We start from the raw sequence: 25609 nt of genomic DNA, 5'->3' as shown, positions 1-25609 counted from the left end.
AGGGGGGAGGGGGGTCTCTCTGGCAGGGGGGAGGGGGGTCTCTCTGGCAGGGGGGAGGGGGGTCTCTCTGGCAGGGGGGAGGGGGGTCTCTCTGGCAGGGGGGAGGGGGGTCTCTCTGGCAGGGGGGAGGGGGGTCTCTCTGGCAGGGGGGAGGGGGGTCTCTCTGGCAGGGGGGAGGGGGGTCTCTCTGGCAGGGGGGAGGGGGGTCTCTCTGGCAGGGGGGAGGGGGGTCTCTCTGGCAGGGGGGAGGGGGGTCTCTCTGGCAGGGGGGAGGGGGGTCTCTCTGGCAGGGGGGAGGGGGGTCTCTCTGGCAGGGGGGAGGGGGGTCTCTCTGGCAGGGGGGAGGGGGGTCTCTCTGGCAGGGGGGAGGGGGGTCTCTCTGGCAGGGGGGAGGGGGGTCTCTCTGGCAGGGGGGAGGGGGGTCTCTCTGGCAGGGGGGAGGGGGGTCTCTCTGGCAGGGGGGAGGGGGGTCTCTCTGGCAGGGGGGAGGGGGGTCTCTCTGGCAGGGGGGAGGGGGGTCTCTCTGGCAGGGGGGAGGGGGGTCTCTCTGGCAGGGGGGAGGGGGGTCTCTCTGGCAGGGGGGAGGGGGGTCTCTCTGGCAGGGGGGAGGGGGGTCTCTCTGGCAGGGGGGAGGGGGGTCTCTCTGGCAGGGGGGAGGGGGGTCTCTCTGGCAGGGGGGAGGGGGGTCTCTCTGGCAGGGGGGAGGGGGGTCTCTCTGGCAGGGGGGAGGGGGGTCTCTCTGGCAGGGGGGAGGGGGGTCTCTCTGGCAGGGGGGAGGGGGGTCTCTCTGGCAGGGGGGAGGGGGGTCTCTCTGGCAGGGGGGAGGGGGGTCTCTCTGGCAGGGGGGAGGGGGGTCTCTCTGGCAGGGGGGAGGGGGGTCTCTCTGGCAGGGGGGAGGGGGGTCTCTCTGGCAGGGGGGAGGGGGGTCTCTCTGGCAGGGGGGAGGGGGGTCTCTCTGGCAGGGGGGAGGGGGGTCTCTCTGGCAGGGGGGAGGGGGGTCTCTCTGGCAGGGGGGAGGGGGGTCTCTCTGGCAGGGGGGAGGGGGGTCTCTCTGGCAGGGGGGAGGGGGGTCTCTCTGGCAGGGGGGAGGGGGGTCTCTCTGGCAGGGGGGAGGGGGGTCTCTCTGGCAGGGGGGAGGGGGGTCTCTCTGGCAGGGGGGAGGGGGGTCTCTCTGGCAGGGGGGAGGGGGGTCTCTCTGGCAGGGGGGAGGGGGGTCTCTCTGGCAGGGGGGAGGGGGGTCTCTCTGGCAGGGGGGAGGGGGGTCTCTCTGGCAGGGGGGAGGGGGGTCTCTCTGGCAGGGGGGAGGGGGGTCTCTCTGGCAGGGGGGAGGGGGGTCTCTCTGGCAGGGGGGAGGGGGGTCTCTCTGGCAGGGGGGAGGGGGGTCTCTCTGGCAGGGGGGAGGGGGGTCTCTCTGGCAGGGGGGAGGGGGGTCTCTCTGGCAGGGGGGAGGGGGGTCTCTCTGGCAGGGGGGAGGGGGGTCTCTCTGGCAGGGGGGAGGGGGGTCTCTCTGGCAGGGGGGAGGGGGGTCTCTCTGGCAGGGGGGAGGGGGGTCTCTCTGGCAGGGGGGAGGGGGGTCTCTCTGGCAGGGGGGAGGGGGGTCTCTCTGGCAGGGGGGAGGGGGGTCTCTCTGGCAGGGGGGAGGGGGGTCTCTCTGGCAGGGGGGAGGGGGGTCTCTCTGGCAGGGGGGAGGGGGGTCTCTCTGGCAGGGGGGAGGGGGGTCTCTCTGGCAGGGGGGAGGGGGGTCTCTCTGGCAGGGGGGAGGGGGGTCTCTCTGGCAGGGGGGAGGGGGGTCTCTCTGGCAGGGGGGAGGGGGGTCTCTCTGGCAGGGGGGAGGGGGGTCTCTCTGGCAGGGGGGAGGGGGGTCTCTCTGGCAGGGGGGAGGGGGGTCTCTCTGGCAGGGGGGAGGGGGGTCTCTCTGGCAGGGGGGAGGGGGGTCTCTCTGGCAGGGGGGAGGGGGGTCTCTCTGGCAGGGGGGAGGGGGGTCTCTCTGGCAGGGGGGAGGGGGGTCTCTCTGGCAGGGGGGAGGGGGGTCTCTCTGGCAGGGGGGAGGGGGGTCTCTCTGGCAGGGGGGAGGGGGGTCTCTCTGGCAGGGGGGAGGGGGGTCTCTCTGGCAGGGGGGAGGGGGGTCTCTCTGGCAGGGGGGAGGGGGGTCTCTCTGGCAGGGGGGAGGGGGGTCTCTCTGGCAGGGGGGAGGGGGGTCTCTCTGGCAGGGGGGAGGGGGGTCTCTCTGGCAGGGGGGAGGGGGGTCTCTCTGGCAGGGGGGAGGGGGGTCTCTCTGGCAGGGGGGAGGGGGGTCTCTCTGGCAGGGGGGAGGGGGGTCTCTCTGGCAGGGGGGAGGGGGGTCTCTCTGGCAGGGGGGAGGGGGGTCTCTCTGGCAGGGGGGAGGGGGGTCTCTCTGGCAGGGGGGAGGGGGGTCTCTCTGGCAGGGGGGAGGGGGGTCTCTCTGGCAGGGGGGAGGGGGGTCTCTCTGGCAGGGGGGAGGGGGGTCTCTCTGGCAGGGGGGAGGGGGGTCTCTCTGGCAGGGGGGAGGGGGGTCTCTCTGGCAGGGGGGAGGGGGGTCTCTCTGGCAGGGGGGAGGGGGGTCTCTCTGGCAGGGGGGAGGGGGGTCTCTCTGGCAGGGGGGAGGGGGGTCTCTCTGGCAGGGGGGAGGGGGGTCTCTCTGGCAGGGGGGAGGGGGGTCTCTCTGGCAGGGGGGAGGGGGGTCTCTCTGGCAGGGGGGAGGGGGGTCTCTCTGGCAGGGGGGAGGGGGGTCTCTCTGGCAGGGGGGAGGGGGGTCTCTCTGGCAGGGGGGAGGGGGGTCTCTCTGGCAGGGGGGAGGGGGGTCTCTCTGGCAGGGGGGAGGGGGGTCTCTCTGGCAGGGGGGAGGGGGGTCTCTCTGGCAGGGGGGAGGGGGGTCTCTCTGGCAGGGGGGAGGGGGGTCTCTCTGGCAGGGGGGAGGGGGGTCTCTCTGGCAGGGGGGAGGGGGGTCTCTCTGGCAGGGGGGAGGGGGGGTCTCTCTGGCAGGGGGGAGGGGGGTCTCTCTGGCAGGGGGGAGGGGGGTCTCTCTGGCAGGGGGGAGGGGGGTCTCTCTGGCAGGGGGGAGGGGGGTCTCTCTGGCAGGGGGGAGGGGGGTCTCTCTGGCAGGGGGGAGGGGGGTCTCTCTGGCAGGGGGGAGGGGGGTCTCTCTGGCAGGGGGGAGGGGGGTCTCTCTGGCAGGGGGGAGGGGGGTCTCTCTGGCAGGGGGGAGGGGGGTCTCTCTGGCAGGGGGGAGGGGGGTCTCTCTGGCAGGGGGGAGGGGGGTCTCTCTGGCAGGGGGGAGGGGGGTCTCTCTGGCAGGGGGGAGGGGGGTCTCTCTGGCAGGGGGGAGGGGGGTCTCTCTGGCAGGGGGGAGGGGGGTCTCTCTGGCAGGGGGGAGGGGGGTCTCTCTGGCAGGGGGGAGGGGGGTCTCTCTGGCAGGGGGGAGGGGGGTCTCTCTGGCAGGGGGGAGGGGGGTCTCTCTGGCAGGGGGGAGGGGGGTCTCTCTGGCAGGGGGGAGGGGGGTCTCTCTGGCAGGGGGGAGGGGGGTCTCTCTGGCAGGGGGGAGGGGGGTCTCTCTGGCAGGGGGGAGGGGGGTCTCTCTGGGAGGGGGGAGGGGGGGTCTCTCTGGGAGGGGGAGGGGGGGTCTCTCTGGCAGGGGGGAGGGGGGTCTCTCTGGCAGGGGGGAGGGGGGTCTCTCTGGGTGGGGGGAGGGGAGTCTCTCTGGGAGGGGGAGGGGGTCTCTCTGGGAGGGGGGAGGGGGGTCTCTCTGGGAGGGGGGAGGGGGGTCTCTCTGGGAGGGGGGTCTCTCTGGGAGGGGGGAGGGGGGTCTCTCTGGGAGGGGGGGAGGGGGGTCTCTCTGGGAGGGGGGAGGGGGGTCTCTCTGGGAGGGGGAGGGGGGTCTCTCTGGCAGGGGGGAGGGGGGTCTCTCTGGCAGGGGGGAGGGGGGTCTCTCTGGGAGGGGGGAGGGGGGTCTCTCTGGGAGGGGGGAGGGGGGTCTCTCTGGGAGGGGGGAGGGGGGTCTCTCTGGGAGGGGGAGGGGGGTCTCTCTGGCAGGGGGGAGGGGGGTCTCTCTGGGTGGGGGGGGAGGGGAGTCTCTCTGGGAGGGGGAGGGGGTCTCTCTGGGAGGGGGGAGGGGGGTCTCTCTGGGAGGGGGGAGGGGGGTCTCTCTGGGAGGGAGGAGGGGGGTCTCTCTGGGAGGGGGGAGGGGGGTCTCTCTGGGAGGGGGGAGGGGGGTCTCTCTGGGAGGGGGGAGGGGGGTCTCTCTGGGAGGGGGGTCTCTCTGGGAGGGGGGAGGGGGGTCTCTCTGGGAGGGGGGAGGGGGGTCTCTCTGGGAGGGGGGAGGGGGGTCTCTCTGGCAGGGGGGAGGGGGGTCTCTCTGGCAGGGGGGAGGGGGGTCTCTCTGGGAGGGGGGTCCTTACCTTGGCCTGGTTGATGATCAATCCCACGAAGGTGGAGACGAGCACGGAGCCGGACACATTGACGCTTTTCCTGCGGAGCTCCCGGTGAAAGAGGCTGAGAACCGGCTCCTCGGTCACCGTCACCGTGTAGCTGTGTCTGAGAGTGGGCATGGCGGGGGCGGCGGGTCCCGCACCACCGGCTTTATACACAGTGAGGGAGAGAGTGTGAGAGAGGTGAGAGGAGGGAGAGAGTGTGAGAGAGGTGAGAGGAGGGAGGGAGTGTGAGAGGAGGAGGGAGGTGTAGATGGGGGTGGGGTTTGCAGTTTTTCTCTTTAACTCTCTCTGTTCCGGGCCGAATGGAAATTGAACCTGTCCTTCAGGGTGTCAATAATATACAGCAAAGTTTAAATATCAACTCCAACCACCAACTCCAACCTTAACCACTAACTCTAATTCTAACCACTAACTCCAACCTTAACCAACTAACTCTAATCTTAACCAGTCACTCCAACCTTAACCAGAACTCCAACTTTAACCATTAACTCCAACCTTAACCACTAACTCCAACCTTAACCACTATCTCTAATCTTAACCAGTCACTCCAACCTTAACCACTAACACTAATCTGAACCACTAACTCTAATCTGAACCACTAACTCCAAACTTCATCAGTAACTTTAACCTTAACCAGTAATTTCTACCTTAACTAGTAACGCAAATCTTAACCAATGACAAATTAAGTTGCAGCCACGAGAACCAGAGAAACATTATGGTGCCGAAAGCGGCCATTCAGCCCATCGTGTCTGCACCAGCCAAAACGTTTTTTTTAAAGACCAGCCGCTCATTTTAACCCCACCTTCCAGCACCTGGTCGGTAGCCTTGCAGGTTCCAGCTCTTCAGGTCCAGGGACCTTGTCAATGAGTTGAATGTTTCAGCATCAACCACCAGCTTAGGCAGTGAATTCCAGACACCCACCAGCCTCTGGGTGAAAAGGTTTCTCCTCATGTCCCCTCGAATTCATCTACCAATCGTCTTAACCTGTGGCCCCTGGTAATTGACACATCGGCTAAGGGAAACAATGATTTTCTGTCTAACCTGTCCAGGCTCCTCATAATTCTGTTCATCTCAATTAGGTCACCCATTAGCCTCCCCTGTTGTAAGGAAAATAACCCCAGCCTATCCAATCTCTCTTCATAGCTGCAATTTTCAAACCCTGGCAACACTCTTGTAAATCTCCTGTGCACTCACTCCAGAGCAATGATGTCCTTCCTGTAATGTGCTGACCAGAACTGTCCACAAAGCTCCAGCTGTGGCCGAACCAGTGTTTTATACAGTTCCAGCGTTACATCCCTGCTTTTGTATTCAATCCCTCGCCCAATATAGGACCACATTCCGAATGCTTTCCTGACCACCTTGTCCAGCTGTCCTGCCACCTTCAGAGACCTGTGAACATGCACTTCAAGGTCTCTCACTTCCTCAATCCCTCTCCATATCTTCCCGTTTATTGAGTATTCTCTTGCTTTGTTCATCCTCCCCAAATACAATACCACACATTTTTCTGGATTGAATTCCATTTGACATTGCTCTGTCCACTCAACCAAACTCGTGAATTCATTCTGGAGTCGAGAGCTATCCCCCTTCACCATGAACTGCTCACCCAATTTCTGTGTCATCTGCACATTTCCCAATCATTCCTCCCACATTATCACCTGCTACCCAAACTAACCTTAAATGTTAACGTTAATTACTGACTCTAAGTCATGCAATGTCATTCGACATTGTCACATCATTCATAATATAGACTGGCCCCGTTATCAGATAACTCCAAGAATATTCTGTGATCCAATTTACAATTAATTGAAGCAAGATGTAATGGACAATAATAAGACACAGGCCACTTGGCCCATCGCGTCTGCTCTGCCAGGTTCCGGTTGCGGCGATGCGGAGCTAAGCCGCACATTTCGGCAGCTCCCGCTAGAACGGACTTTTGGGCTCTCCGGAGGAGCCCCAACGGAACTTTTTTGATCAAATCCCGTGTGGGAAGGTGAAGTAAGGCCCCCCTTCCATCGTGTATGGAGGGGACTAGAAGTGGAGCGACGGAAAAAGAGGGTTTGGAGCAGCGGCAGAAACGAGGGGGAAAAAACAAGATGGCGGAGGGCGGAGATCGAGCAGCATGGGGGCCGGACCGGCAGGAGTTTCTCAGGTGCTGCGTGGAGGAGCTTAAAAAGGAGGTGCTGGCGCCAATGCTGTTGGCGATCGAGGGGCTGAAGGCGACCCAGAAGGCCCAGGCGGTAGAGCTCCGAGAGGTGAAGGAAAAAACTAACGAGAACGAGGACGAGATCTTGGGCCCGGCGGTGAAGATGGAGGCGCACGAGGCGCTGCACAAGCGGTGGCCCGTGAGATTCGAGGTCCTGGAGAACAGGGCAGGACGGTAGCCTTGTGGATAGCACAATTGCTTCACAGCTCCAGGGTCCCAGGTTCGATTCCGGCTTGGGTCTCTGTCTGTGCGGAGTCTACACGTCCTCCCCGTGTGTGCGTGGGTTTCCTCCGGGTGCTCCGGTTTCCTCCCACAGTCCAAAGATGTGCAGGTTAGGTGGATTGGCCATGCTAAATTGCCCTTAGTGTCCAAAATTGCCCTTAGTGTTGGGTGGGGTTACTGGGTTATGGGGATAGGGTGGCGGTGTTGACCTTGGGTAGGGTGCTCTTTCCAAGAGCCGGTGCAGACTCGATGGGCCGAATGGCCTCCTTCTACACTGTAAATTCTAAGGTCGCGGAGGAACAATCTCCGGATTCTGGGTCTCCCCGAAGGAGTGGAGGGGGCTGATGCCGGGGCGTATGTGAGCACGATGCTGCATTCGCTGATGGGTGCGGAGGCCTCTCCGAACCCCCTGGAGCTAGAAGGGGCTCACCGGATCCTGGCGAGGAGACCCAAGGCTGGCGAGCCGCCAAGGGCGATAGTGGCAAGGTTCCATCGTTTCACGGACAGGGAGAGTGGCCTGAGATGGGCCAAGAAGGAGCGGAGCAGTAGATGGGAGAATGGAGTGATCCGAGTCTACAAGGACTCGAGCACGGAGATGGCAAAGAGGAGAGCTGGCTTCAACCGGGCCAAGGCGGTGCTGCATAAAAAAAGGGTGAGATTCGGAATGCTGCAGCCAGCGCGACTGTGGGTCACGTACCAGGACCGACACCACTATTTTGAAACGCCAGAAGAGGCTTGGACCTTTATCCAAACGGAAAATTTGGACTCGAACTGAGGGACTGTGGTAGTGGGGGAGATGTTGACTGTATACAGGGTTGTAAATATGGGTAAAGACTGTTTCTCGGGTGGGACGATGGATGGGGATAGGGGAAGAGTTTTTGAAGGGGGGACAGTGAGGAATGTGGGCGTCGGTGCTGGAGGGAGGTGAGACCCGGGGATGGGGGAATTGGGATAAGGCCGCAACGGGAGCTGCGCCACAGGGGGTGGGGCTGGCTCAGGAAAGCGCAGGCTTTTTCCCGCGTTAGGGAGGGGGGGATGGAGGAGCGCAAGGAGGAGGAGGGATTTCCACACGGGGGGGGTGTGGTAGTATGCATTAGGGGTCATGTGGGACTGTGAAGCCGTGATGTCGTTGGCTGACAGATCCCGGGTCCTGGCTGGCTGTTGATCTCTAGCTCCGCCCTGAAGGCGGAGTATAAGAACCAGGAGTATTCCCCCGCAGCTCCAGTCTGTTGCTGAACTGCGGGGAACAAGTCACGCTTAATAAAGCCTCATCGACTTCATCTCTATTCGTCTCTCGTGAGTCTTTGTGCGCTACAATTTATTAAGCATGCTTAAAGGACTATGGAGCTCAGGATCATCCCGGAATGCCTGAGGATCAGCCCCCACGCAGTGAACTCAGCAGCAGTTTTTAAACACTGGCAGACTTGTTTCGAGGCCTACCTCCGAACGGCCCCCGGCCGGGTCACAGAAGACCAGAAACTACAGGTCCTGCACTCGAGGGTAAGCCCGGAAATTTTCCCTCTCATAGAAGACGCAGAGGATTTCCAGACGGCGTTCGCAGCACTAAAAAGCATCTATGTTCGCCCAGTGAACCAGGTCTACGCACGCTACCAACTCGCAACGAGACGGCAAAGTCCCGGAGAATCGCTAGACGAATTCTACGCCGCGCTGCTAACTTTGGGACGGGCCTGCAGCTGCCCGCCGGTAAACGCGATTGAACACACGGACATGTTAATTCGCGATGCGTTCGTGGCTGGTATGAACTCTCCCCAAATCCGCCAAAGACTTTTAGAAAAAGAGTCGCTAGGACTCTCAGAGGCACGGGCCCTTGCAGCCTCACTAGATGTGGCCGCGCGAAACGCCCGCGCCTACGGCCCCGACCGCGCGGCAGCCCCTTGGGCTCCGTGGACTCCCGTCGCGACAAACCCCCCCCCCCCCACCCCACAGGCTTGCGCGGTTCAGACGCCAAGTCGTCCCGGGGGAGCCCGCTGCTATTTCTGCGGCCAGGCGAAACACCCCCGGCAGCGCTGCCCGGCCCGCGCAGCGATTTGCAAGAGCTGCGGGAAAAAGTGCCATTTCGCGGCTGTGTGCCGGTCCCGGGAGGTCGCCGCTGTCCCCGGAGAACAAGGAGTCCTGCGCGTTTCTAACGCTCCCCAACCCCCCCCAGCGCCCCATGTACGACCCGCAGGCGCAGCCATTTTGGGTCCCGGCCACCACGAGGGGAGGAGGGGCGCCGCAATCTTGGGACCCCCCAGCCCTGTGCGATGCATGGGGGCGGCCATTTTGTTCACCCCCGCCGCCATCTTGGACGGCAACAATGGACCCCAGCATCGACGGCTCCACGGGGTTCGAGGAAGACGCTGAAGCACTACGACCACGTCTGGCCTCAATGACGCTGGACCAAGCACGGCCCCGGACGCTCCAGACGACGACAACAACGGTGCTGATAAACGGGACCATGCCTGGTCGACTCCAGGAGCACAGAAGGCTTCATCCACCCCGACACGGTAAGACGCTGTTTTTTGACCATCCGTCCCGGTGCGCAAAAGATTTCCCTAGCTGCAGGATCCCACTCCGTACAGATCAAGGGCTTCTGCATAGTGACCCTAACGGTGCAAGGGAGGGAGGTTAAAAACTACAGGCTCTACGTCCTTCCCCAACTCTGCGCGCTCACATTACTGGGATTAGACTTCCAGTGCAATCTGCAGAGCCTAACTTTCCAATTCGGTGGCCCAATACCCCCACTCACTATCTGCGGCCTCGCAACCCTCAAGGTTGAGCCCCCATCCTTGTTTGCAAACCTCACCCCGGATTGCAAACCCGTCGGCACTAGGAGCAGACGGTACAGCGCCCAGGACCGGACATTCATTCGGTCCGAAGTCCAGCGGCTACTGAAGGAAGGCATAATCCAGGCCAGCAATAGTCCCTGGAGAGCACAGGTGGTAGTAGTAAAGACAGGGGAGAAGCAAAGGATGGTCATAGACTATAGCCAGACCATCAACAGGTACACACAGCTAGATGCGTACCCTCTCCCCCGCATATCCGACATGGTCAATCGGATTGCCCAATATAAGGTCTTCTCCACCGTGGACCTCACGTCCGCCTACCATCAGCTCCCCATCCGCCCAAGTGACCGCAAGTACACAGCCTTCGAGGCAGACGGGCGATTATACCACTTCCTAAGGGTCCCATTTGGCGTCACAAACGGGGTCTCGGTCTTCCAACGGGAGATGGACCGAATGGTTGATCAACACGGGTTGCAGGCCACGTTCCCGTATCTCGACAATGTAACCATCTGTGGCCACGATCAGCAGGACCACGACGCCAACCTCCAAAAATTCCTCCAGACCGCTAAAGCCTTGAACCTCACATACAACGAGGACAAGTGCGTTTTTAGCACAAACCGGCTAGCCATCTTGGGATATAGAACATAGAACATAGAAAATACAGCACAGAACAGGCCCTTCGGCCCACGATGTTGTGCCGAACCTTTGTCCTAGATGAATCATAGATTATCATTGAATTTACAGTGCAGAAGGAGGCCATTCGGCCCTTTGAGTCTGCACCGGCTCTTGGAAAGAGCACCCCACCCAAACTCAACACCTCCACCCAACACCAAGGGCAATTCTGACATTAAGAGCAATTTATCATGGCCAATTCACCTAACCTGCACATCTTTGGACTGTGGGAGGAAACCGGAGCACCCGGAGGAAACCCACGCAGACACGGGGAGGACGTGCAGACTCCGCACAGACAGTGACCCAAGCCGGAATCGAACCTGGGACCCTGGAGCTGTGAAGCAATTGTGCTATCCACAATGCTACCGTGCTGCCCTTGAGAACAAATAAATCTACACTATATCATTTTACCGTAATCCATGTACCTATCCAATAGCTGCTTGAAGGTCCCTAATGTTTCCGACACAACTACTTCCACAGGCAGTGCATTCCATGCCCCCACTACTCTCTGGGTAAAGAACCTACCTCTGATATCCCTCCTATATCTTCCACCTTTCACCTTAAATTTATGTCCCCTTGTAATGGTTTGTTCCACCCGGGGAAAAAGTCTCTGACTGTCTATCTATTCCCCTGATCATCTTATAAACCTCTATCAAGTCGCCCCTCATCCTTCTCCGTTCTAATGAGAAAAGGCCTAGCACCCTCAACCTTTCCTCATAAGACCTACTCTCCATTCCAGGCAACATCCTGGTAAATCTTCTTTGCACCTTTTCCAAAGCTTCCACATCCTTCCTAAAATGAGGCGACCAGAACTGTACACAGTACTCCAAATGTGGCCTTACCAAAGTTTTGTACAGCTGCATCATCACCTCACGGCTCTTAAATTCAATCCCTCTGTTAATGAACGCGAGCACACCATAGGCCTTCTTCACAGCTCTATCCACTTGAGTGGCAACTTTCAAAGATGTATGAACATAGACCCCAAGATCTCTCTGCTCCTCCACATTGCCAAGAACTCTACCGTTAACCCTGTATTCCGCATTCATACTTGTCCTTCCAAAATGGACAACCTCACACTTTTCAGGGTTAAACTCCATCTGCCACTTCTCAGCCCAGCTCTGCATCCTATCTATGTCTCTTTGCAGCCGACAACAGCCCTCCGTACTATCCACAACTCCACCAATCTTCGTATCGTCTGCAAATTTACTGACCCACCCTTCAACTCCCTCATCCAAGTCATTAATGAAAATCACAAACAGCAGAGGACCCAGAACTGATCCCTGCGGTACGCCACTGGTAACTGGGATCCAGGCTGAATATTTGCCATCCATCACCACTCTCTGACTTCTATCGGTTAGCCAGTTTGTTATCCAACTGGCCAAATTTCCCACTATCCCATGCCTCCTGACTTTCTGCATAAGCCTACCATGGGGAACTTTATCAAATGCCTTACTAAAATATGTAGTGCGCAATGGGATAATAGGCCCCGACCCCGAACGTATGCGCCCCCTCATGGAATTTCCCCTCCCTCACTGCTCAAAAGCCCTAAAACGCTGCCTGGGGTTCTTTTCATATTACGCCCAGTGGGTCCCCCAGTACGCAGACAAGGCCCGCCCCCTAATACAGACCACGACCTTCCCTCTGTCGACAGGGGCTTGCCAGGCCTTCAGCCGCATCAAAGCGGATATCGCAAAGGCCACGATGCGCGCCATCGACGAGTCCCTCCCCTTCCAGGTCGAGAGCGACGCCTCCGATGTAGCTCTAGCGGCCACCCTTAACCAAGCGGGCAGACCCGTGGCCTTTTTCTCCCGAACCCTCCACGCCTCAGAAATCCGCCACTCCTCAGTGGAAAAGGAAGCCCAAGCCATAGTGGAAGCTGTGCGACATTGGAGGCATTACTTGGCCGGCAGGAGATTCACTCTCCTCACTGACCAACGGTCGGTAACCTTCATGTTCGATAATGCACAGCGGGGCAAAATTAAAAATGACAAGATCTTAAGGTGGAGGATCGAGCTCTCCACCTTCAACTATGAGATCTTGTACCGTCCCGGAAAGCTGAACGAGCCGTCCGATGCCCTATCCCGCGGCACATGTGCCAACGCACAAATTAACCGTCTCCAAACCCTCCACGAGGACCTCTGCCACCCGGGGGTCACTCGGTTCTACCATTTTATAAAGTCCCGCAACCTCCCCTACTCCGAGGAGGAGGTCCGTACAGTCACAAGGAACTGCCACATCTGCGCAGAGTGCAAACCGCATTTTTTCAGGCCGGATAGTGCGCACCTGATCAAGGCTTCCCGTCCCTTTGAACGCCTCAGTCTGGATTTCAAAGGGCCCCTCCCCTCCACCGACCGCAACACATACTTCCTGAACGTGGTGGACGAGTACTCCCGTTTCCCCTTCGCCATCCCCTGCCCTGACATGACAGCGGCCACAGTCATTAAAGCCCTTAACACCATATTCACACTGTTCGGTTGCCCCGCATACGTCCATAGCGACAGGGGGTCCTCCTTCATGAGTGACGAGCTGCGCCAGTTCCTGCTCAGCAAGGGTATAGCCTCGAGCAGGACGACCAGCTACAGCCCCCGGGGGAACGGGCAAGTAGAGAGGGAGAACGGCACGGTCTGGAAGACCGTCCTACTGGCCCTACGGTCCAGGGATCTCCCAGTTTCACGGTGGCAGGAGGTCCTCCCGGACGCTCTCCACTCCATCCGGTCGCTGCTGTGTACCACCACTAACCAAACGCCTCATGAGCGCCTCCTTGTCTTCCCCAGGAAGTCCTCCTCTGGAACGTCGCTGCCGACCTGGCTGGCGACCCCAGGACCCATCTTGCTCCGGAAACATGTGCGGGCGCACAAGTCGGACCCGTTGGTCGAGAGGGTTCACCTCCTCCACGCGAACCCGCAGTACGCCTACGTGGAGTACCCCGACGGCCGACAGGACACGATCTCCCTGCGAGATCTGGCGCCCGCCGGCAACACGCACACCCCCCCGACACCAATCACCCCCTCCCTGCCACCGGCGCACCCCGTGACCGCCCCCTTCTCGGGAGGATCGGTCCTCCTACCAGGTCCGACCAGAAGTGAAGCTGAAGCAGAAACCGTAAAGCTCCCGAAGGCGACAACACTGGAACAAGCACCACCACCACCGGGGCTGAGGCGATCGACAAGGACGACCAGACTGCCCGACCGACTCGTGGCATCGGTGTAACACTAGAATGTTGTGGACTTTAACGAGAATTTTTTTTCCTTTTTCCCTCTTACGAATACTGTAAATAGTTCAAAACAAAAAACCCTGTACATAGCCCAGTGTAGGTCACTGTGATGACATGCAAAAGTTTTTTTCCTCCCAGGACCAGCCTTGTAAACCCCTACCACCATGCGAAGCACCACCCCGCCGGGTTCATTTTTAACAAGGGGTGAATGTGGTAGTATGCATTAGGGGTCATGTGGGACTGTGAAGCCGTGATGTCGTTGGCTGACAGATCCCGGGTCCTGGTTGGCTGTTGAAGCGGAGTATAAGAACCAGGAGTTCTCCCCTGCGGGCCAGTCTGTTGCTGAACTGCGGGGAACAAGTCACGCTTAATAAAGCCTCATCGACTTCATCTCTATTCGTCTCTCGTGAGTCTTTGTGCGCTACAGGGGGTCAATGGGAAGGCGGGGGAAGCCGGGGTCAGCAGGAGTCAGCTGACTTACGGAAGTATTATGGGGGGAGCAAAAGAGCTAGATTTGGATCTAGCGGGGGGGGGGGGGGCAATAGGGTTGCTGCTGCATTGGCCGAGGGGGAACTGAAAATGGAAGAGGTGGTCGGGGCGGGGATTCCCCGTCTAGGGGACTGGAGGGTGCGGGAGACGCGGGCACGGGACTGGCCTAAAATAGGAGATGGCTAGTCGGCGGGGGGGGGGGGGGGGGGGGGGAGTAGCCCCCCCAATTTGGCTGATCACGTGGAATGTGAGAGGCCTAAATGGGCCGGTTAAGAGGGTCCGAGTGTTCGCGCACTTAAAGGGGCTGAAGGCAGACGTGGTCATGCTTCAGGAGACACACTTGAAGGTGTCAGACCAGGTCAGGTTAAGGAAGGGATGGGTAGGACAGGTTTTCCATTCGGGGCTGGATGTGAAGAATAGAGGGGTGGCAATACTAGTGGGGAAGCGGGTGTCGTTTGAGGCCAAGAACATAGTAGCGGACAATGGAGGCCGATACGTGATGGCGAGCGGTAGGTTGCAGGGGACGGGGGTGGTATTGGTAAATGTATACGCCCCGAATTGGGACGATGCTGAATTCATGAAACGGATGTTGGGGCGTATTCCGGACTTGGAGGTAGGAAGCTTGATAATGGGTGGGGATTTTAACATGGTGTTGGACCCAGCACTGGATCGCTCCAGATCCATGACCGGAAAGAGGCCGGATGCGGCCAAGGTGCTTAGGGGGTTTATGGACCAGATGGGGGGAGTAGATCCGTGGAGATTTGCCAGGCCTTTGGCCAGAGAATTTTCTTTTTTCTCCCATGTACACAAGGCCTACTCCCGGATAGATTTTTTTGTTCTGGGCAGGGCATTGATCCCGAAAGTGGAGGGAACGGAGTATTCGGCCATAGCCATTTCAGACCATGCCCCGCACTGGGTGGAACTAGAGCTGGGGGAGGAGAGGGACCAACGCCCGTTGTGGAGGTTAGATGTGGGACTGCTGGCAGATGAGGTGGTGTGTGGGAAGGTGAGGGGGTGCATCGAAAGGTATCTGGAGGCCAATGACAACGGGGAGGTGCAGGGGGAGTAGTATGGGAGGCGCTGAAGGCGGTGGTCAGGGGAGAGTTAATCTCCATCAGGGCTCATAGGGAGAAGAGAGAGGGCAGGGAAAGGGAGAGGTTAGTGGGGGAGATTTTAAGGGGAGGTATGCAGAGGCCCCTGATGAGGGACTACTCAGGGAGAGACGAAGTCTCCATACGGAGTTCGACCTGTTGACCACAGGGAAGGCAGAGGCACAGGGGGCGATGTATGAGTATGGGGAGAAGGCGAGCCGGATGCTGGCACATCAGCTCCGTAAGAGGATGGCAGCGAGGGAAATAGGCGGAGTCAAAGATGGCAGGGGAACTACGGTGCGGAGTGCAGTGTAAGTGAATGAGGCATTCAAGGCCTTCTACGAGGAGCTGTATAGGTCCCAGTCCCCAGGGGGAAAAGAGGGAATGCGATGATTCTTGGACCAACTGAGGTTCCCGAGGGTGGAGGAGCAGGAGGTGGCTGGTTTGGGGGTGCCAACTGGGGTGGAGGAGCTGGTTAAAGGACTGGGGAGCATGCAGGCAGGGAAGGCCCCAGGACTGGATGGGTTCCCGGTAGAGTTCTATAGGAAATATGTAGACCTGTTAGCCCCGTTGCTGGTAAGGACCTTCAATGAGGCAAGGGAGGGGGGGACCCTGCCCCCGACAATGTCGGAGGCGACGATCTCTTTGATCCTGAAGCGGGATAAGGACCCACTGCAATGCGGGTCGTATAGGCCGATCTCGCTCCTCAACGTAGATGCTAAGTTATTGGCAAAAGTGTTGGCTACGAGGATTGAGGACTGTGTCCCGGGGGTGATTCACGAGGACCAGACGGGATTTGTAAAGGGCAGGCAACTAAATACCAATGTGCGGAGGCTCCTAAATGTGATTATGATGCCATCGGTGGAGGGAGAGGCGGAGATTGTGGCAGCTATGGACGCGGAGAAGGCCTTTGACCGAGTAGAGTGGGAGTATCTCTGGGAAGTGTTGCGGAGGTTTGGGTTTGGGGGAGGGTTTATTAGCTGGGTTAAGCTCCTATATAGAGCCCCGGTGGCGAGTGTGGTTACGAATCGGCGGAGGTCGGAGTATTTCCGGCTGTATCGAGGGACGAGGCAGGGGTGCCCCCTGTCCCCCCTGTTGTTTGCATTGGCAATTGAACCTTTGGCCATGGCACTAAGGGAGTCCAGGAAATGGAGGGGGTTGGTCCGAGGGGGAGAGGAGCATCGGGTGTCGCTGTACGCAGACGACCTGTTGCTGTATGTGGTGGACCCGGTGAAGGGGATGGTGGAGGTCATGCAGATCCTAAGGGAGTTTGGGGACTTCTCGGGCTACAAGCTCAATGTAGGGAAGAGTGAGCTCTTTGTGGTGCATCCGGGGGATCAGGGAAGAGGGATAGACGACCTACCGTTGAGGAGGGCGGAAAGGAGCTTTCGGTACTTGGGGATCCAGGTAGCTAGGAGCTGGGGGGCCCTGCACAAACTTAATTTGACGCGGCTGGTGGAGCAGATGGAGGAGGATTTTAAACGGTGGGACATGTTGCCACTCTCGCTAGCGGGCAGGGTACAGTTGATTAAAATGGTGGTCCTCCCGAGGTTTTTTTTGTATTCCATTGCCTTCCAGTTGTGATCACCAAGGCCTTTTTTAAGAGGGTAGACAGGAGCATTATGGGTTTTGTGTGGGCGAGTAAGACCCCGAGGGTAAGGAGGGGGTTCCTCGAGCGTAGTAGAGATAGAGGAGGGCTGGCGTTGCCGAATCTGGGTGGCTACTACTGGGCAGCCAATGTGGCGATGATCCGTAAGTGGGTGATGGAGGGAGAGGGGGCGGCATGGAAGAGGTTGGAGATGGCGTCCTGCAAAGGAACGAGCCTGGGGACGCTGGTGACGGCACCGCTGCCGCTCTCGCCGACAAGGTACACCACGAGTCCGGTGGTGGCGGCAACTCTAAAGATCTGGGGGCAGTGGAAGCGACACAGGGGTGCGATGGGAGCCTTGGTGTGGTCCCCAATCAGAGATAACCATCGGTTTGTCCCGGGAAGGATGGACGGGGGGTTTCAGAGCTGGCATCGGGCAGGGATTAGAAGAATGGGGGACCTGTTCATCGATGGGACGTTTGCGAGCCTAGGGGCGCTGGAGGAGAAGTTTGGACTACCCCCGGGAAACGCCTTCAGGTACATGCAAGTGAGGGCGTTTGTGAGGCGGCAGGTGAGGGAAGTCCCGCTGCTCCCGGCACAGGGGATTGAAGACAGGGTGATTTCGGGCGTATGGGTCGGAGAGGGCAAGGTGTCGGCGATATACCAGGAGATGAAAGAAGAGGGGGAGGCTTTGGTAGAGGAGCTGAAGGGCAAGTGGGAGGAGGAGTTGGGGGAGGAGATTGAGGAGGGGCTATGGGCGGATGCCCTGAGTAGGGTTAATTCCTCTTCCTCGTGTGCCAGGCTTAGCCTGATACAATTTAAGGTGGTTCATAGAGTGCATATGACGGGGGCGAGGCTGAGTAGGTTCTTTGGGGTGGAGGACCGATGTGGGAGGTGCTCAGGAAATCCGGCGAACCATGTCCATATGTTTTGGTCATGCCCGGCACTGGAGGGGTTCTGGAGGGGAGTTGCGGGAACAGTATCCAAGGTGGTGAAAGTCCGGGTCAAGCCAAGCTGGGGGCTCGCACTATTTGGAGTAGTGGACGAGCCGGTAGTGCAGGAGGCGAAAGAGGCCGGCATTCTGGCCTTTGTGTCCCTAGTAGCCCGGTGAAGGATCTTGTTAATGTGGAAAGATGCGAAGCCCCCCAGTGTGGAAGCCTGGATAAATGATATGGCTGGGTTTATCAAGCTGGAGAGGATTAAGTTCGCCTTGCGAGTGTCTGCGCAGGGGTTCTACAGGCGGTGGCAACCGTTCCTAGACTATCCCGCGGAGTGTTAGATGGAGATCGGTCGACAGCAGCAGCAACCCGGGGGGGGGGGGGGGGGGCGGAGATGAGGGAGGGAGGGGTGGGGAGGGGGGAGATGAGGGAGGGAGGGGTGGGGAGGGGGGGAGATGAGGGAGGGAGGGGGGGGAGAGATGAAGGAGGGAGGGGGGGGAGAGATGAGGGAGGGAGGGGGGGGAGATGAGGGGGGGGGAGAGATGAGGGAGGGAGGGGGGGGAGAGATGAGGGGGGAGGGGGGGAGAGATGAGGGGGGGGAGAGATGAGGGAGGGGGGGAGAGATGAGGGAGGGGGGGAGAGATGAAGGAGGGGGGGGAGAGATGAGGGAGGGAGGGGGGGAGAGATGAGGGAGGGGGGGAGAGATGAGGGAGGGAGGGGGGGAGATGAGGGAGGGAGGGGGGGAAGATGAGGGAGGGAGGGGGGGAAGATGAGGGAGGGAGGGGGGGAGATGAGGGAGGGAGGGGGGGGAAGATGAGGGAGGGAGGGGGGGGAAGATGAGGGAGGGAGGGAGGGGGAAGATGAGGGAGGGAGGGGGGAAGATGAGGGAGGGAGGGGGGAAGATGAGGGAGGGAGGGGGGGAAGATGAGGGAGGGAGGGGGGAGATGAGGGAGGGAAGGGGGAGATGAGGGAGGGAGGAGGGGGAAGATGAGGGAGGGAGGGGGGAAGATGAGGGAGGGAGGGGGGGAAGATGAGGGAGGGAGGGGGGAAGATGAGGGAGGGAGGGAGGGGGAAGATGAGGGAGGGAGGGGGGAAGATGAGGGAGGGAGGGGGGGAAGATGAGGGAGGGAGGGGGGAGATGAGGGAGGGAAGGGGGAGATGAGGGAGGGAGGAGGGGGAAGATGAGGGAGGGAGGGGGGAAGATGAGGGAGGGAGGGGGGAGATGAGGGAGGGGGGAGATGAGTGAGGGAGGGAGGGGGGGAGATGAGGGAGGGAGGGAGGGGGAGATGAGAGAGGGAGGGGGGGAGATGAGGGAGGGGGAAATGAGGGGGGGAGGAGATGAGTGAGGGGGGGGGGAATGAGGGGGGGAGATTGAGGGGGAGCGGGGGAGATGAGCGGGGGAGATGAGGGGGAGGGGGAGATGAGCGGAGGAGATGAGGGGGAGGGGAGATGAGCGGGGGAGATGAGGGGGAGGGGGGAGATGAGGGGGAGGGGGAGATGAGGAGGGGGAGATGAGGGGGAGGGGGAGATGAGGGGAGGGGGAGAGGAGGGGGGAGGGAGGGGGGAGGGGGGAGGGAGGGAAGGGGAGGGGGAGGGGGGAGGGAGGGAGAGGGGGGAGGGGGAAAGGGGGGAGGGGGAAAGGGAGGAGGGGGGGCATCTCTTTCTGGGGAAGGGGGGAAGAGGGAGGGACGGGGAAGGGGGGGGTTTCCGGGGGGGGGGGGGGGGGGGCATCTGAGCAAGAAAATACGTAAATGATCCGGAAAACTGATATGTACGGGAGGAATCCAATGTACAAAGTTCTGTATCATATATTGATTTGCTAAGTTTATGGCTTGCTATGCGAATTTTCTTTTCTTTTTATTAAGGGGGTGGGGGGGGGGGTTTGTTTGTATGGTTGAAAATTTTGTTTAAAAATTCTTAATAAACATATTTCTTTTTAAAAAAAGAGTCTGCTCCGCATTCAATCATGGCTGATATTTTCTCATCCCCATTCTCCTGCCTTCTCCCCATAACCCCTGATACCCTTATTAATCCAGAATAGAGAAAGACTCTGCATTTGAACAGAGAACAATACAGGAACAGGCTCTTTCGGCCTCCAAGCCTGGACCGGTCATGATAACAACTTTGGCCAAAACCCTCGCACTTCCTTGTGCCGTATCCCTCTATACCCTATATCCCTCTATACCCGTCCTATCCATTTATTTGTCAAGATGCCTTTTGAACACTGTTAACACGTTCCAGGCACTCACCACCCTCTGTGTAAAAATCCTGCCTCACACATCTCCTCTGAACTTTGCCCCACGGACCTTAAACCTCTGCCCCCTGGTGACTGACCCCTCCACCCTGGGAAAGAGTGCCTGTCCATCCACTCTATCCATGCCCCTCATAACCTTGGAGACCTCTAACAGGTCACCCCTCAACCTCCGTCATTCTAAATGAAAACAGATCGAGTCTATTCAGTCTCTCCACATAGCTGCCACCCTCCAGACCAGGCAAACCTCCCCTGAATCTTCTCCAAAGCCTCCACATCCTTCTGGTAGTGTGGCAACCAGAATTGTGCGCAATATTCCAAGTGCGGCCTTACCAACGGTCTATACAACTGTAGCATGACTTGCCAGTTTTTATACTCAACGCCCCGTCCAATGAAGGCAAGTATTCCGTATGCTTTCTTGACTACCTTGTCCACTTGTGTTGCCACTTTCAAAGTTCTGTGGACCTGCACGCCCAGATCTCTCTGACTTTCTATATTCCCAAGAGTTTTGCCATTTACGGTATATTTCCCCTCTATGTTAGACCGACCAAAATGCATTACTTCACATTTGTCCGGATTACTCCTTTTGCCATTTTTCTGCCCAGGTCTCCAACCTATCTGTGTCCTGCTGTATCCTCTGACAATCCTCAACACTATCTGTCACTCCACCAACCTTGTTGTCATCCGCAAACTTACTAATCAGATCAGCTACATTTTCCTCCAAATCGTTTATGTACACCACAAACAACAGAGGTCCCAGCACCGATCCCTGTGGATCACCACTAGTCACAACCTTCCATTCAGAAAAAAACTTTTGTACTGCTACCCTTTGCCTTCTGTATCCGAGACAGTTCTGTATCCGTCTTGCCACCTCACCTCTAATCCCGCGTGACTTCACCTTTTGTACCAGTCGACCATGAGGCACCTTGTCAAAGGCTTTACTGAAGTCCATGGAAACAACATCCACCGCCCTCCCCTGATCAATCATCTTTGTCACCTCCTCAAAAAACTTGATCAAGTTAGTGAGGCACGACCTCCCCTTCACAAAACCGTGCTGTCTATCGCTAATCAGTCCATTTGTTTCCAAATGGGTATAAATCCTGTCCCTGAGAATTCTCTCCAATAATTTTTATTCATATGTAAAAAGCAGGAGTGTGGCCAGGGAAAGGATTGGACCACTTCAGGACAGTGGGGGGAATCTGTGTTGAGCCAGAGGAACTCCTCCCGGAGTCGGGAGGTCATGTTGCAGCTGTACAGAACTCTGGTACGGCCGCATTTGGAGTATTGCGTACAGTTCTGGTCACCGCATTATAGGAAGGACGTGGAGGCTTTGGAGCGGGTGCAGAGGAGATTTACCAGGATGTTGCCTGGTATGGAGGGAAAATCTTATGAGGAAAGGCTGATGGACTGAGGTTGTTTTCGTTGGAGAGAAGAAGGTTAAGAGAAGACTTAATAGAGGCATACAAAATGATCAGGGGGTTGGATAGGGTGGACAGTGAGAGCCTTCTCCCGCGGATGGATATGGCTGGCACGAGGGGACATAACTTTAAACTGAGGGGTAATAGATATAGGACAGAGGTCAGAGGTAGGTTCTTTACGCAAAGAGTAGTGAGGCCGTGGAATGCCCTACCTGCTACAGTAGTGAACTCGCCAACATTGAGGGCATTTAAAAGTTTATTGGATAAACATATGGATGATAATGGCATAGTGTAGGTTAGATGGCTTTTGTTTTGGTGCAACATCGTGGGCCGAAGGGCCTGTACTGCGCTGTATTGTTCTATGTTCTATGTTCTAATTTACCGACGTGAGGCTCACTGGCCTATAGTTTCCAGGGTTATCCCTGCTGCCTTTCTTAAACAGCGGTACCACATTAGCTAGTCTCCAGTCCTCTGGGATCTCACCTGTGGCCTATGAGGATACAAAGATGTCAATCCAGGCCCCAACAATTTCCTCCCTTGCTTCCCTCGTCTTACACAGTCTCTTTCTCTGGTGAACACTGATGCAAAGTACTCATTTAGTACCTCGCCCATTTCCTCTGGCTCAACACAGATTCCCCCCACTGTCCTGAAGTGGTCCAATCCTTTCCCTGGCCACACTCCTGCTTTTTACATATGAATAAAAAGCTTTGGGATTCACCTTAATCCTACTTGCCAAGGACTTTTCATTACCCCTCCTAATTTCCCGCTTAAGTACATATTTGTTTGGCATCTTTCACAACATCAGCACATCCTAAGGTGCTTACAGCCAATAAATTACTTTTAAAGTGTGGCGATTGTTGCAAGGTTGGAAACGCAGCAGTCACAGAAATCTCCGATAAAGGACACTGATTGAGGGGTAAACATGAGTCAGGATATCATGGGGATCTTTTACATACAACTGAGAGGGCAAGAGGGTGGGTTTAAAACAGTGTCCTGGGCTTTATTAATAGGGGCATTGAGTACAAGAGCAAGGAGGTTATGTTGAACTTATACAGACACGGTTTCGGCCTGAGTTTGAGCATCATGTCGAGTTCCGGACCCCAGCCTTCAGGAAAACTGTGAAGCTTTGGAGAGAGTTCAGGAAAGCTTCCTGCCTGGTTCCAGGGATGAGAAACCTCAGCCATGAGGATAGACTGCAGAGGTTGGGACTCTTCTCCTGGGAGAGAAAAGGCTGAGAGAAGATTTGATAGAGATGTTTAAAATCATGAGGGATCGGACAGAGTAGACGGGGAGAAACTGTTCCCACTCGTTAAAGGATCGAGAGTGAGAAAATACAGATTTAAAACAATTTATAGAAGACGCAAAATCAATATGAGGAAAAAACATTTCCTGCACACCCTGTCAGTACTGCACTGACAGTGCTGCACACCCTCAGTACTACACTGACAGTGCTGCACACGCTCAGTACTACACTGACAGTGCTGCACACCCTCAGTACTACACTGACAGTGCTGCACACGCTCAGTACTACACTGACAGTGCTGCACACCCTCAGTACTACACTGACAGTGCGGCACACCCTCAGTGCTACACTGACTGTGCTGCACACGCTCAGTACTACACTGACAGTGCGGCACACCCTCAGTACTGCACTGACAGTGCTGCACACCCTCAGTACTGCACTGACAGTGCGGCACACCCTCAGTGCTACATTGACAGTGCGGCACACCCTCAGTACTGCACTGACAGTGCTGCACACCCTCAGTACTACACTGACAGTGCTGCACACCCTCAGTACTACATTGACAGTGCGGCACACCCTCAGTACTACACTGACAGTGCTGCACACCCTCAGCACTACATTGACAGTGCTGCACACCCTCAGCACTACATTGACAGTGAGGCACACCCTCAGTACTACACTGACAGTGCGGCACACCCTCAGTACTACACTGACAGTGCAGCACACCCTCAGTACTGCACTGACAGTGCATCAGCCTGAATCATGAATTCAAGTTTCTGAAGTGAAGTTTGAGCCTCCAACTTTCTGACATTCGGTATTAAAAATAATAAACCAAAATCCAGCCAGTTATTCGGAAACCGTATCAGAAAAATCTGGAAGCACTCAGCAGCTCCGTCAATGTTCCAGGTCTTAAGGATTGTGTTTCTGAAGAAGGTGTCTTATAAATGTGGAACTGACTCAATTCAGTGTCTCCACAGACTGACTGCTCAAAAGTTTCAACTTTTTCTGTTATTGTTTTCCGATTTCCACATCTACAGCATGTTTTATTTGGGGATATTATGATGGTCTAGGCAGCAGCAGCTGCTGTCTCCTTTCGAGACACTGGGAACCTTCTGGTCTGACACACCTTCTGTATTTGAGCCAAGGTTAGGAGGCTCGGACTTTCCATCAATTACATACAAAATGTCTGATTCAAGAGTTGGCAGTCCAATCGCTTCGATTCCTGTTTCGGATAACCATTCGTGAATCTTACATCGGGGTGGAGATCAGGCAGGACTGCTGCTTGTCAATACTTGTCAATAATTCCTGCTGTTTGCTCCTATCTGTTAATGAAAGGATTAGGCTTAACTGTGATTCCCCAACTGGCCAAACAGCCGGATAACACTAGATATCGGAGTTCAATTAGACAGAAAAGCCTTAAACATTAGGGAAGCTATTGGGAGAGTTGGGGAGGGCTGTATTCCAGCGGAGGGAGAAGGACAGAAAGTCCGAGGGAAAAGTTCAGGATGGGCAGAGATCATGAATGATCTCCTATTGAGCCAGGTTGAGACTCTGCGTGCAGCAGGATGGAATGTGGAATCGCTCTGTGCTTGGGTGATGTTTTGGTTGGAGGTCATGGGACATCAGTAAATGAACAAAACAAGTGTAATTTGCAACTTGAAGTATAAATTCTAAATTTGTGGACAAAGCAAAATTAGGTGGGGGGGGGGGTGTTAGTTAATACAGAGGTACATTGTGACAAAATACAGGAAGACATTAATAAACTTGTGGAATGTGCATTTACTTGGGCAATTAATTTCAATATAGATAAGTGTGAAGTCAAAGGTTTGATAGGAAGTACCCGGAAGATAAGAGTCTAAATGAGGTCAAGGAACAGAGGGATCAGGAGGGTACAGATACCCAAATCAACAGCAGTAATGGCTAATAATGCCATAAAGATGTCATCAAAGCCTCGTGTACATTTCCAGAGGGATAGAATTGAAAAGCAGAAAGTTTATGTTAAATTCATATCGAGGCTTGGTTAGGCTGCACTTGGAGCATTTTGCACAATTCTAGTCTCCATATCAGAGGCTCTGAAGAAGTTGAATAAAGATTTGCTAGAATAATATCAGACAGTCATAACAGCTCAGGAGGTCACTGATCCCACCAAGGCTATGCCAGCTCTCTGTACAGGAATCTAGTTAGTCCCATTATTTCACTCTGCCACTGGAGCTCCACAAGTTTATTTTCCTCAAGTGTCTATTCGATTTTCTTGTGAAACATCTATCATCTCAACTTCCACTGCCCTCTTGGTGAGTTCCAGATCATTACCCTGGCATCATAAAATCGTCCTTCCTCTTGGCAACTCCACTACAACTCGGTTCCAAAACCTTCAATCTGTGTCCCCCTAGTCCTTGTACCATTAGCCAATAGAAACAGATTTTCTTTATCTACCTTTTCTAAACCTGACAATTTTATTCACCTCTCTTATCTCCTCTGATCCAAAGAGAAAGTGCTTCCCCACTGAACCCATCGGTGGAATCATTTAGAGGGTGCGCCTGCTTCGATATCCTTTTATTGCTCGAACTTTACCTTTAAGTTAAATTTAAGTTTATGAACTCTTGTGATTTCTGAAAGCATTTCAGGACAATACAATTCTGGGGGTTTGGGGAGTGGGGGTGGTGGGGGGGGGGGGGGGGGGGAGCACACATATTTCCCATTCCTAAGCAGCTCTAAGAAAGTGCGAATGATCCTTTCCTGAGGTTCCACATTATGGTGATGGCTTTTTAATATCTCGGCTGGGAAATCGATTATGAAATAATCTAAATGCTGGAGCTGACATCAGCAAAATAATAGAATTATTAATCATGCAGATGATCCTTTAGAAAGTTACCTCCATTTAGTCCAAACCAATTGTTCTGATTCCGTAGTCGTATGTACTCACTGCATATTTATACTTTTATTTTCTGTTTTGTTTGAAAGGAATTAAATTCTTCTATTTTCTCTCCCGTCTACCAGGAATAAACAAAACTTGTGGCCAAGACAGTTTCTTGGCCTCTGCAAACAG

General features: G+C 56.7%; 1 protein-coding gene across 8 annotated transcripts in view; it reads right to left on the bottom strand.

The window, feature by feature from the left end:
• Positions 1 to 25609, bottom strand: part of LOC140398101 (ubiquitin carboxyl-terminal hydrolase 2-like) — a 328354-nt gene that overhangs the window by 43618 nt on the left and 259127 nt on the right. The window contains exon 1 of one of the 8 annotated variants that reach the window (XM_072486355.1): positions 4416 to 4650. The exons of the other annotated variants lie outside the window; for them this stretch is intronic. Coding sequence (XP_072342456.1) covers positions 4416 to 4565 — 150 coding nt within the window. The 5' untranslated portion in view covers positions 4566 to 4650. Of the gene's footprint in view, positions 1 to 4415; positions 4651 to 25609 lie in introns of those variants that run through there. 8 annotated transcript variants of the gene reach the window in all.

The sequence above is a fragment of the Scyliorhinus torazame genome, chromosome 21 (assembly GCF_047496885.1).
Source record: "Scyliorhinus torazame isolate Kashiwa2021f chromosome 21, sScyTor2.1, whole genome shotgun sequence".
Taxonomy (NCBI): Eukaryota; Metazoa; Chordata; class Chondrichthyes; order Carcharhiniformes; family Scyliorhinidae; genus Scyliorhinus; species Scyliorhinus torazame.
This window is presented reverse-complemented; position numbering and strand designations above follow the sequence as displayed.